Source organism: Pseudopipra pipra, chromosome 2, assembly GCF_036250125.1.
Source record: "Pseudopipra pipra isolate bDixPip1 chromosome 2, bDixPip1.hap1, whole genome shotgun sequence".
NCBI lineage: Eukaryota > Metazoa > Chordata > Aves > Passeriformes > Pipridae > Pseudopipra > Pseudopipra pipra.
In genome coordinates, this window is record NC_087550.1 from 31,675,547 (window position 1) to 31,689,358 (window position 13,812).

General features: G+C 39.9%; 1 protein-coding gene across 18 annotated transcripts in view; it reads right to left on the bottom strand.

Moving 5' to 3' along the window:
- TENM4 (teneurin transmembrane protein 4) overlaps nt 1-13,812 on the bottom strand; it is a 1,582,078-nt gene that overhangs the window by 149,144 nt on the left and 1,419,122 nt on the right. For all 18 annotated transcript variants that reach the window (XM_064644892.1, XM_064644901.1, XM_064644900.1 and 15 more), the window contains 3 exons: nt 12,237-12,338; nt 6,964-7,158; nt 2,558-2,758 (listed from right to left, as the gene is read on the bottom strand). In XM_064644892.1, coding sequence (XP_064500962.1) covers nt 2,558-2,758; nt 6,964-7,158; nt 12,237-12,338 — 498 coding nt within the window. The remainder of the gene's footprint in view (nt 1-2,557; nt 2,759-6,963; nt 7,159-12,236; nt 12,339-13,812) is intronic.

A 13,812-nucleotide genomic window follows, 5' to 3' on the forward strand; every position in this document is an offset into this window, starting at 1 on the left:
AGACATGTAAAGCAAAAAAAAACCCCAAACATATAATTATTTCTTCCTACAATGCAGTTCAGAGTAGGAATCTCTCAAAAGAGATTGAATTATACAGCTTGTCTATGAGGACACAGGCTAAGTGGAATGAAAAAAGATAATATAAACACGAAACAGAAATCTCTGTAATATTATTATTTTGTGAAAATTTTGAGTTTTACGCAGAAATCTGTGTTTCTCTAAGATTACCACTAAGAGCAGGTGAAATCTACCTACTTAGCTGAAAGATGGAGTCTAAGGTTCAAAGAAAGTCTAGTGTTTCTTTCTACATATGACAATCCACAGACTTTCACCTACTGCTTCCATACTGCCCGAAAATTCTAAATGAATATAGCACACAGCAGTGCAGATAGGTACTAGTCTTGACTTCAAGGTGTTAAGAGCTGGAAAATCCACTGCACCTCTTCATATTCTTGGTTTTCAGATGATTGTGCTGTTCGCAAAGTCTGCCTCTCCATGTAGTTTATGAAAGTGGCTGTCGTTGGCACATGTCAGCACAGTCCCAGAGATTTCATTGGGACTGAACACAGTCCTAATGGCTTTGCTGAGCTGAAGGTGATTTATGCAAGTCCTTAGTTCTTTCCCTTAATAATTCTTCTGCTCTGTTTGGTCCTGTTTCATACAATAATGAAATCTGACCCCTTTAGTCCCTTCTACAAAACCTCCACCCCACTGGGTTGGGCAATGTGTTGCTACATGTAGTAGTATGCCTGCTCACTCTATTTTAATCATTCAAGAAGAGTACCACATATGCTGTAAGTAAATCTGTCTTTCGAATCAAGTCATCAATTCAGTGGAAAGGTCTGGGTTTGAAATGGAAATTTACAAATCACCTTAGCTGTGATTTTAGCTGTGAGGCACAATAACCTCAATGTTACAAGCACCTTGGTAAGGAAAAAGGTCTTGGAATGATGGTCAAGTTTGTCTCAAATAACTTCACGCTGCCAAAGAAAGTTTGCACTAGATGGATTTATAAAAGCAGTATAAGGAATGCTTATAAATCATCTGTACATGACCCTGCAGGTTAACAAAGGGAAAGTGAATTCTGTTTGTGTGTAGAAATAAACATTTTTCCAAATCCATCCCTGCAATCCCCAAACCTCCATACACATTCAGAATAATGACTCAATTATGAACTATGCTACAAAATCACTAGAAGTACACGACTACCTTTCCCCTTATGGTGGCCTTATAAATAAACCCACAGAGTATGGAATTGAAGATGTTAATACAGGGAAAGGAAAAGCCTGGCACTAAATTTATCCTCCTTTCAATGCATGATAGCTTCTGTACCTACCTCTGCAAAAGTTTTGATCAACCTAGTTTCAGCCCCAGGCTCCTTCTGCTTATTCCTCAGTCCAGTCAATTTTATTTTATGACAAGCTTCTAACATCTAACCTAAATGATGATTGTCAAAAAGATCTTTTTTTTATATTCTTAGCACCAGTTTATTCAGTTTGCCCCATCCTTGGAAGTTACACTCTTAAACTACTTGCAAGCAGCTAACCTGAAAGTCTTTACTCATGATAGTGATTTCTCAGTGAAAATGTTGTTTACATAATTTTTCTACTATATCCACTCTCCTAATAGCTTTTTTTTTTTTGAGGCTGCTTTGCTGAAAACTCCTTTCATTTCATTGCTTATACTGAGCTGCCCTGGATTTTTGGCCTAGTTCCACTCCATCTGTGTAAGGTATAGAAGCTGTTATTGCTGCAGTCTTTTGTTTGTGAGCATAAAATACAGGACAAAAGCCAAAGGACTAATGTTCCATGGGTTCTGACTAGCATTTCTTAGTGTTTCTCTAAACGCTACTTGCATTTGGAAGAAAAGGTTCCTGAATAGATTTTCTTTAACCTTCAGTTCACATACCTGATGGAGATCTTGAGCAAGATGCCCATTCAGCAGAGGAATGAAGTTGCAGATTCCAAACCTCTACACAAAACTGCCCATAAAATGTGTCTTCTTGGTAGGTGCTTGTACTATTAAATACTTTTAATCAGTAAACTTATTTTTTACTTGATAGGGGATAGTATTTTAATATGAACCTCATGTGGCACTCATCCTCCTCTAGCTGAGCCTAGAAAAGCATGGGCTTTGAATTCAGAAAGGAAAGGAGAACTGACAGATTGCCACGTCTTCCTTCTTGTTTACAGCCACCTAAAGATTATTAAGTCATCTCCTAAAAATCAAAACAGACCCTTTGGTGGCTACTGGGATTCACCAAGAACTAACATCAGAACAAGCAGTTATATGTAGACCATCAATTACATTCACAGCCATATGATGAACAATAGCAAGCCTAGATGGCTTTAATGCAGTTATTTATTGTATTACTCTATGCTCAGCAATGGAAACAGAATTATTTATGTAGTTGAGCTATGGAATTTCTGCTTCCAGTCATGTCCTGCATGTGCTTCACTAGAACACATTTGTAGCACTTTTTTTACAGATCTAAGTGCAAGAAGATTTTACAGTTTAACTAAAATAAAAACCAACAGTAAGTCACTGCTGACATTACCTATTGAGCAATCATGTCCAGTCCAGTTGGGATCGCAGCTGCAGAGTCCAGTATCCGGGAGGAAGGTCCCATGACCAGAGCACTGATCCAGACAGGTGGCTCTTGGGGTCTCACAGTTTGTTCCTCCCCAGCCAACAGAGCAGTGACATTCTCCTCGCACGCACACACCTCGTCCTGAGCAGGTAGGATCCATGCAGTCCACTATATGTGAGGAGGAAGAGGAAGCAGACAGCAAGAGCAAATGGGAATTTCAGAAAAAAAGCCATCAGACTGCCATCTACACAAATGTACTTGTATAATATCTCAAGGTTCCAACCAAAAAGCCCTACTGGGCACAAAACAGATGCTTCATCCAAGAAGTCAGTGTCCCTAAAAGGCAGTGAGACCTAAAACACTTAAGTGAAAAACAGAGAAAAATTAATGATGAAATCTATTATTTTATCCAGGTCTGCACTAACAAATGATCCTTCTGGCAAGAACAGGCTAATATCAATTAAGAACAGAATAAGAATAGTATTCTCTTGTACAGATATTGTGCTTCCATTTATTCTGTTAGAGTAACCTAAATTACTATTACTAATGAATTCAAAGCTGAGTCCTAGTTTTCTGAGAGAGAATTTTGTGTAAAGATTCAGCAGAAGCTGACATTCTTATTCAGTAAAATACATGCTTAAATTGAAGAATACGCTTAAATCTACACAGGTTTCACAGAGATTTACATAAATTTCATATTAAATATATCCTTAGACAGTTTTCTGGAGTAAAGATTAAAACAAAATCATGTATTTTTTTATATTGGTGTTCTCCTGGTTTTATTTTTGATCAATTAATAGTCTTTTTTAAATGTTTGGAGTTTACTTTCCCCCCCAAAGAGTCACTTTCCTAACAAGATAGGAGACTATCCAGTTAGGTATATAGCAATATACACCAAAAGACCAAATGTACTCTTGCCTGATTCCTGAGTTATGTGTTTTTTAGGTAACTGTCAGCTCCTCTGCCCACAGGGGAATTTCACCCAGCAATCAGATATTTTTAATGCACTAGACACCCTTCCAAAAAAAAAAAAAAAACAACTGGAGGAGGTGACTATCTATTTATATATAAAAGCTGATAGGACAGCCTAGAGAAATTCTTCCCATCTCTTGTAACGGTGTGTGGCAGTGCCCTGGGGATTAGTGACAAGTGTCAGTCTGGCTAAGCAGCATAGGGAAAGCTGTCCAACTCCTGGCTCTGATACAGCAGAGCAGAACACGGCCACCGTACACACAGCAGGCTTGTGGTTCAGTTTTTTGCCCCCTGTAAAAGCTAATAAGAATTCCACTGACCTGTTCAAGACACAGAAACCTTAAAAGGAAACACAACAGCTGCTCTGATAGTTCCCTGAATTCTCAAACCCTTCTCAATCTGACAAGTAATGGCTTAGTTATTACTATCCCAAGGCATGGGAGAGAATTTTCTTTTTTGTTTAGCTCCTGGAGCTCTGCTCATAGTTGGAACAATCCTCGAAAATTGTAAGAGGTTGGAAAGGATGAGTCTATAAATCTCCTTCACTGTTAGTGAGCTGGGAGCTATGGTGCCAATTTTAGCATGAAACCCTTGAAGCCCTGGCCCTGTTCTTTCTCAGCAGTAATAAGTATGAAAAGGACTAAGGGATGGACTAGCAGCCTTGTCCATTCTCAGCAGATGGTTTGAACACAGGGAACAAAGTTCACAGGCTAACTGACAAGAGGCTACCTCCAGGCAATTAATCATCCCCTCTGAAGGTCAGCTGGGAAAAAGGTGAGTTTTACAGGGGCCTCCATCACAGGAGGCAGACAATCTGCTATCTCAGCTCTAACACAGACGATTATAGGAGGGGAATGTGCATGTCAGAACCCCCCATTTATCATAATCCCAAGGCCATTTTTCATGTTGAAATGAGCCCTTTCAGAAAATGTCACACACAATGGCTACTTTAATCTCAGCCTCACTAGCTGTATCTCTTTAGGCTTTCGGCACCATCGGAAGGGCCCTGGGACAGGATTATGGGCCTCTGCTTTCTTCTTAATCAATTGCTTAGTGGATTTGGAGTACAATGGTATATTTTTAGGGAGTTGTGCTTGACAAATTTAGCTGCTCAGCTCTAGGAGAAGTAGAGGTGGGGAGCTGGGCAGGAGGGCAGAGCTGACAAAACCTAGTATACCTGGAAAAAGAAAAAAAAAAGCATATGTCTGTGTTGTTGGTTAGAAAATGTCCCAGATGGTAAAATTCCTGGTTGAAAAATGCCCCGTTTATAGTGCAGCCTTGTGCAGAATCTTTGCCAGGGAGATAAATCATGCAGCAAGCAAGGTTAGTGCCTCTTCTACACTTTTCCCCAATATGCTTCATGCTTCATTGGTCACACAAGTTATTAGGCTTATTCGGTGCCCAAAGAGTAACTTCTCATTTTTCACTGCTTAAATTTGCTCCCCTCCTTGTAATGTCTCGCTGACTTAGCCCATGCCTTATAAAATATGGGCCAATAAACTAAGGAAGGAAAAAAGAAAAACTCGCGTAAGATTGTTGGCTGATGTTTTATAAACATTGCTGAACTTCTATGGGGAAAAAAGAAAAGACAGAAGAAACCCTGGAATGAAAACCCACTATAAACATGGACCAAGCTGTGAAGCTACTAAGAAATAATAAAGAGTAATCAATACCAGATGGTCCTTCTTAGAAGAGAAATTAAAGAGTAAAAGCAATTTAAAAAATAGTATAAATCAACTTTTTTACTAGATCTAAATATATATATATATATATGTCCTCAAGATTTCCCACATGGCATATTTCTGAGTTACTTCCCCCCTTACAATACAATACAAATTATGCCTTGAATATCAAAAGCATGCACGCTTGGAAAAATACTAAACAGCCCATAAGAAAACCCATGTTCTCTTTGTTCTTCCTCCTTTTTCAAGTTTTGACCTACTGGGACTGACACTGTCCCCCGCTACAGTGATAACATAGAATAACTCAGTAGTGTCTGGCTTTTCTGCTTTAAATGAGACCAGGGAAAAAAAAGGTTCCTGTTAGAAAAAGGGCAAATCTCACTTCTCACTCTGATTTACACACATTAAACACTTCTGGCTGGAGGCAAAATCAGGATCTTTTCATTTCTGTTTATCCAGTAAAGATATGATCTAGTAAATAAGAAGCCTACATAGAAGCTTTAAAGCTACTTCAGTAGTCACCATCTTTGGGTTTTGCATGCCCCACAGCTTCACTGAATTGTGCTTTAAGCCAAAATGAAGCTTCCTCAAGAGATGTCTTATTGTTATAAGAGCTGATACTCTCTTCGTCTCTAACATTTACTGACACTGAAACCATGTCCCACACCAATATGTTTAACACTTCAAAAGAATTGCCAGATTAGATGTCATTTGAATATCTGAATCCAATCCAGCCTATTTTCATTGTCCATAAAATAAAGTCATTTCAGATAAATCTTTATCCCTCATAATAAAAACAACCATAAATTAATTCAAGCCATTGTTATTCTTAAACATGTGTCAAATAATGTTTTAAATCTCTCAGCTGGTGAAGAGGCCTTACACATGTACTTGTAGAATCATAATTTAAGCACACTTATTTATCAAGTCACCTGCATAGAATTTTGAGAATAGTTTTTGAAAGTGTTGTACATTATTCTTTAAATAAGGCACTTTTGGACGTATTTTTATAACTCCCTGAATGACTTATACACTTACAAAACTGTCCACTTTTTCATTTAGCAATAAGAAGCAGTCACAGGCTCAGGAAGATAAAGGTTTATGTTGGCAGGTGAGTTCCTACACAAAGAGATTAAAGATAAGTACTAAAAGGTACCGTATTTCTGAGCCATAAATCCAAATGTAAATGAAAAACGTTTGAGGGCTAATGTGAGAAAAAAAGCTATGGAAGAGCCATTAAAATAATATCAGATTTTGAAGCAGAATTTAATTCAAGTCCTGAGCATTTCTAAGCTTTTAAAGCTGACAAGAATCTCGGACTTCCTCTCACACGCCACCATTTTGTGTATGTAAGCAACTGAAATTGCTTGGCATAGCAAGCAGAGAAGAAAGCACGGTAAAATAATTATACGTTTAGATGTGTAAATGGAATCGATGCTTTAATAAGAACATTTGAACATATGATTAAATGTTCTGGTCTTTCAACTAGATGTGTCTATCTGAAACATTTGATGGCTTTTCATCCAATTATTGAACAAATATGATAGCTAACGACGAGTTATGACAACATATCATTTTTATGTTGTATCCATCTATTGTATCTCTAAGGTGCCTATTACTGTTCTGTTTAAGTGCAGGTCCGATTCTGAATTGCCTCCATCCATGCAATTACAGAACAACAATCAAAGCAAAGGCTAATTGAATGTATCTTGCAAATACCTTCTTCACAGCTCTCGCCTTTGTATCCTGGGTTGCAGATACAGGTCCCCATGATGCAGGTGCCATGGTTATTGCAGGAGACATCAATGCACTGGTTCGTTGGGACATCGCACTCTGCTCCCTTCCAGCCACTATGGCACAAGCACCTTCCCTTCATGTACTGCCCATTTCCACTGCACAGCACTGGGCAGGATGCTGGGGACAGACAACAAAAACCACATTAAAACAAAACTGTACATGGCTCTCACTTCAAAAAAGAGCACAAGCGTCCAGCACGTGATTTACAGTCTTCATATACAGTCTTCATTGGGATATGTTCTTCTTTTCTTTGCCAAAACCAATTTTTTTACATGGATGACACACAGCTGTTGACTGTATTCTCTTGTAACAGTGCTCTTGAGTTAGAATATCTCCTCACTTTGTGTCTCTGATACCTTTTTTCACTAACTAAACTCAGCATTTTCTTGTATTCTGATTTTTCAGTGTACTGGTGTCTTCTTTCAGCAGCATCACTTACTTTAGATTACTTATTGCTATTCCTGACCTTCTGCCAGACTTCGTACTTTCCTTGACACCGCCTCTGCTGCAGACCTTAGTAGCACACTTTATGGGTTTCAGTTGTTGTGCTCAGAGCCCAGAATGCCACACTGAGACTATTTCCCTGATATAGCTCATATCATACCATCAACTATCAACTTTCTTCCCTGAAAGGCTTGTCAAGCACTGGAACATGCTGCCCAGGGAAGCAACTCAGTCACCATCCCTGCTGGAATTTAAAAGACATGCAGATGTGGCATTTGGGGACATGGTTTAGTGGAGGACTTGGCAGTGCTGGGTTAATTGCTGAACTCAATGATAGAGTTTTAGAGGTCTTTTCCAACCTTAACAATTCTATGATTCTGATCGAAGCTCCAGCCCCCTTTTTTTGTTATCACCTCTCTGGACTCCATTCAACATCAGCCACAATGAAAAATTGGCCTCTACTCTTTCCAGGTTCCCTGTAATAAAAGCTCTACAAATCTATCCTCTGTATCAATTTATAGAGGATTTTTAATTGCCCTTGTTTCCAGCAAAGTCAGCTGACTCTCAAGGCCAACCAGATACAGGCTTTCTTCCCTGTGATAAAGAGAAGAAGGTGACAAGCTCAAGCTGTGGCATGATGGAACCCAGGATTAAGTGTTTTCAGAGCTAAACTTGGAAAATGCCAGGCAGAGTGTGATGGGATGAACTGAAGGGTACAGAGAAGGCTCCCCAAGGAAGGAGAGTGCATCAAGGACCAGACCCCAGCCTCCACGAACACAGCTTTGATAAGCACCACTCTCCAAGCTTTCTCCAGCTTCTCTCAGATGATACCTTCTCCCTTTTCCATTTTCCACACCTGCCACCTTATGCTCCTTTTGTTCTCTGTTCTGATTTTTCCAAGGAAGATGCTGACTTCAGTCCCTCAGAAGGAACAGTCTTTCCCTGTTCCTATCCCTTGGAACTTCTTGCTTAAGCCCTGTTCTCTTCCATTTCATTTTGCTGAAACTCAGCTGCAAGGACATATATTGAACATTGACTTCTCTTGTTCACTGTTGCACATCAGCCTCAGGTGGGAGCAGCTGGGCTTCTCATCTGCCTCTCTGAAAGGCAATTTATGAACAATTTTATGCAGGACAAATGTGAAATGAATATTCCAGTCTGCTGCTTAATTCAACTGCATTAGGCACGTGATGAATACAGTATTTCTATTTTGCTTTGTTCCTGGCTCTGGTTAGGTGTGGGAAGAGGTATTAACATGGTTAAGGGAAACTTTCCTTCTCTTCCCATCTTTTATACAATAATCTCACAATGCACATCTCGAGTTGTTTCCATGTGTCCTTATAGTCAAGTCAGTTTGAGTGTTACAGAACTAAAGCAGCTTCAATAAAATACAAAGCTTTGCCAGCTCTGTTAAGCTAGTTTGATATGCAGTGAACTTTATTTGCCTGACCAAGATAAAAGAGGTTTAGAAAAGAAAAGAATTTGGCAACTGTTATTACTGGGGAGTAATAACAGTTCCCTGTTCACTTTAGAGGAAGCACATTGCAGTGGTGCACTACAAGTGCATCATTTGCAAGCAGGTATCTACCTATATGAGACATAAATTGTTTAAGATACATTGTGTTGTGTACATGGTTCACAGCAAACTCACTCTGTAATTTCACTTTTCAGCTAAGCTGATGAAATCTTCTGCCTCCCCATCTCAAATTTCAGTGCTCAGTAATGGACCTTGTTCTTTCAAGGCAGTGGCAGGGGATAGTTTGCAGCTCTTTTCAACAAGAAGAAAGAATGATTGCCTTTAACCAGTGAGAGGTTGCTGAGAAAGACTTACAGGTTTTCTGACAAGACAGCTGATCACAGTACCAGATCAGATAAATTACTGGCCATCTGCAACGAGACTGGCACTCTACAGAGCCTTCTGTGGAGAACACCTTAGGCATAACCTAGAAAGTGCTGCTGCAAATGCTGCAAATGTCAAGGCAATGGCAAGAACAAGACCTCCTCTGTAGTATGCAATAATGAATAAAGAAAAAAGAGATTTCTGATTTTTTCCACTGTTACTTGTGCAACTCTCTTCCATATATAAATATGTATAATTATTATTTGATCATTCAGATTCCAACAAACAATGTTTAAGATGGCAAAATTATAGTAATTCTCTAGTGTGGTAATGATAGCAACAACCCAAATACACATCCTGTTTCTTGTAAAGTGTAGCATCAGAGAGTAAGATTGTTTGTTTGTTTACTTTACACAGAACTTGAAAGCACCATCTCCCATGTCCAAGAAGACCTTTAAAAGGCCCATGAAATACACCTCTGGTGACTTGCTCTCATTTACTTTGTTTAAAATAATTGGTTAATAATACATTAATTATTAACTATTACTAAAAATAGAAAGGCTTCCTGTTCCAGAATTTCCCATTCCTTTGGATGGTAAATTACAAGGCTGAACTGAAACAAAGGAACAGACAGGAAATCCATGACCTAGAAATCTTCACGTGGGCAGGGACCTGCTTATTTAAGGATTACTGCTTCATACAGGGTCTGATAAATGGTTGCAGACGAATACTGTAGCAGCCTTACACATGCTGCCTTTGAGAGATTTGTAGCTCAAAAGCAGCATCCTAGATGCCCCTCTAGGAAGCCAATGCTGGGGTCCTTGGATCTCACACTCATGGCAACATGATCCATTTAACAAGCCTACTGCGTGGAAATGCATACACAAATATTATTTTGACACTCCAGGTACTAATGTGTCTTCCTAAAGGCGGAAAGTAATCTGTGATCTGAACCCAGATGATTCTTAGTGAAAAGACAGAGTTGAATAACAGGTGTTGCTATCAGCCAAAGTGCTCTAGTGAAATGGGAGAGACTCACATGGCTCCATTGAAGAGCCTGAGAAAACTCAGGATATAATCCGTCAGGGGAGGTAAACTCCTCTGAAAGTGGATTCAGAACAAAAGTTTAAGTATTCTGACTCACAGTGAAGGAACTTCTCCTCCACAGCCTCTACAGGGAGGTTTGGGGGGAACAAGCCCTGAACTTCTGCCCCTACTTGAAGTTAGGATGTGTGAGTTGGAATAGGCTGTGGGACATGGAAAAAACCTCCTTTTGTTTCCAGCTCTAAGGATTTGAAAAGGAGCTTGGAAATGCAAACCAAGTGTAAGGAAATGCAAACCAAGTGTAACCTGAGTCAGCAAGAAGTTTGACAGAACGGCTCTCAGGGATGCAGATTGCCACATCCATCTTACTGGGCTGCGAACTCTGAAACACCGCAGGGTTCAGCCTGGCCCACCCCGCCCCAGCGGGGAGCTCCCGCCTGCCCCGGGGGTGTGCGGCTCCTTATCTCTGTCTCCTGGCTGGGCTGCAGGGACATGACCCTAGCTCAGCTGGAGAGGGAGAGAACTGGGGTTGGACAGAGTTTAGCTCTCTCTCTTGGGAAGGAGCCAGCCTGCTTTCTGAAGCAGCAGTGAGCTGGGGTGAAGTTTTGACCTGCTGTCTTAGCAAGCTCCTTGTGTGGGCACTAACTTTTTACACTACCTCCCTCCCCAAATTTATAAATCTGTACTTAGTCTGTTGGACTGTTTGAGCCAAAAAAGGCCTTGAAAAGGTTGATGTACAGTATTCTGGCATTTCCCACAAGCAAGGTTTTGATTTCTTGGCCTGAAATGTGTTCTCACAAAAAGTACTTCAGTTTGTTTTTTAAATGCTTAAGTAACTTAAAAAATTCAGGTCATAGAAAATCCTTCTGAAGCCATTTATTAAAAATACTTATCACTTGAGCAGAGATATGTATTATATTGTGTACTGGGGTAAGCCTCCTTCCCTCCTCCCAGTCTTTTCACTTTTGGCCAGAGTATCCAGTTCTTCCTGCCATTACTCCACTCCTAGCCTTACTCCAACCCTGCCCCATTTCCCACAGCCAAGCTCAGGCAAACTTGCAAGATACTTACTTACTTTTTGTATAATCAGTCTTTTAAAAGAAAGTATCATTACAGTGTTGAGTCACACCATGACAAGAGTGCCCCGCTAACAAACAATAATGACAGATTTATAAGTCATGTTTTCTAAAGTCACTTCAAGAGAGAAAACACCTGATGTGACATTTTGTCTATCCATAAGCAGCCTAAGGGGTGGTGGTGTTGCTAAGGGCACAGCACTCATGACAAGTACAGAATAATAGAATAGTTTAGGTTGGACAAGCCCTCCAAGATCATTGAGTCCAACTTTTAAACCAGCACTGTCAGTCCATCACTGAACAATGTCCCTAAGATCCACATCTACACGTCTTCTGAACACTTTCAGAGATAGTGATTCTACCACTTCCCTGAGCAGTCTATTCCGGTACCTGAAAAGCCTTTCAGTGAAGAAATCTTCCTAATATCCAACCGAGACCTCCTCTGGAATGACTGGAAGACATTTCCTCTTGTCCTTATTACTTTGGAGAAGAGGCTGACCCCCACCTGGCTACACCTTTCTTTTAGTTGCAGAGAGTGACAAGGTCTCTGCTGTGTCTCTTTTTCTCCAGGCTAAACAACCCCCAGCTCCCTCAGCTGCTCCCTCAGCTGAAATTGTAGCAAACATATTTGTAGCAAACAAATCCGGAAATCCAACCCATTCCCATCCTACTGCAGCATCCTCAAGCTGGGTGAGGAGTACTTTGAAAAGGCACAGGCATGAATATAATTTCCACAAGAAAATGTTAATGGAAGGGGAAAGGGAAACAGTTTATCAAGTATAAATTCCCACCTCTGCCGCAGTCAGGGCCCAGAAAGCCAAGGAAGCAATGGCAAGTCCCAGACACGCAGTCTCCATTCCCATAACAGTTACTGGGACAGTTATCCACTGATTCTGGAAAACAAAAGAGAATTCAGGTACTTCTTTAGGCAAGAAAACACCTCTGAGTTTGGGAGGGCTCTCGATGGCAGGACAGCTGAAACTTCAAAGCCATTGCTGCACTTGGAGCCGAAAGCATTAGTCTGAGCTCAGCTAAACAATGTTCATCCATTTACAGCAATAGAGGGTTCAAGTGGAAATCTTATGATTAAATATGAGCTGTCCACTAAGCTTTGTTCTCACTCAGTACCCGAAAACTCCTAAATGTCTTTTCTTCCTGCGTACTTTTACAATGATTTTTCCTCTTTGAATTTATTGGAAAGAACCAACACACACCATTCTCATGGCAGAATACATACCTTTGGTCCAATTTTGTTGACCTGGGTAAGTGACCTTGGGGCATTTATTTGTGCCAAACAGAGCTGAGCTATAATAGAAATGTTCCTCTATGAATTTACTGAACACAGACCCTTGATTCATCCTGTCTGCCTGTTAAAAGAATATTTCTAACTAATTTCTTCTCATTTGTTCTGCAATATTATATAGAATATAATACATTATAAATTATATAATATATAATTTATACTATATATTTAACAGGTCACAGTTCTGGGCATAATATTGTATCTTGGTGGAACAGGAATGGGACTATTGAACACTTTCTTCTGTTCCTAGTTGTCATCTTAAATTCCCTGACTCTGACAAAAACACCAGCTATTCATTTTTCAAGGAAAGTTAACAGGTAAATAAAATGATACCTGGCACTTCTGAGGACACTTCACAATACTGGGACTAAAACATATTTTTCATAAAAGAACAATACAGGCTGGAAAACACATCAAAAAGAGAATGAAAATAATGTTATTTTCTTGACTAAACTGTGAGTGAAGACTGAGTAAATGTGAGTGGGGCTTTGAAAGTTGTTGTAACACCATGGTTCATTCCACACTGCCATTTCACATTTTCTCCAAGGAAGATGCATATCAGATGAGAATGGGATTTGGTTATACAGGAGGGGCACTGGTGGCACATCTACTATAGAGTGGGGTGAAAATCTCTGCCCTGTGAATAATGACTGCACTTTCATACATGTACTTCAGGAGGCCTCCTGGTAGCAAAGATATTTGTAAACTCCCAATCAGTGCAATGAAGAGAACCAGCAGTAGCAGTGATGTGCAGATCAGCTTCTAATCACAAATGAAAGGAAGCCTGTTTCTGGATGGGTGTTCTCCAAAGAGCAGAGGTTTCTGAAGGACATTTTAAAGGATGTGGTGTAATTTAATCATTCATGAAGGGTAACAGTAATTTTAAATAATAAAACCAGTTTAAAGCATTTATGTTTTAGGTCCTGGCATCAGACAGCTCCATGCAGCAAGGAAGGTACATGGAAGTGCTGTCAGTTTTCTAACACTTAAGCTCTATAGTTAAGCAGATATTCACTTGATGGTGTATAGAAAAACAGTCACAGCACATAGTCAACACTTCAGGC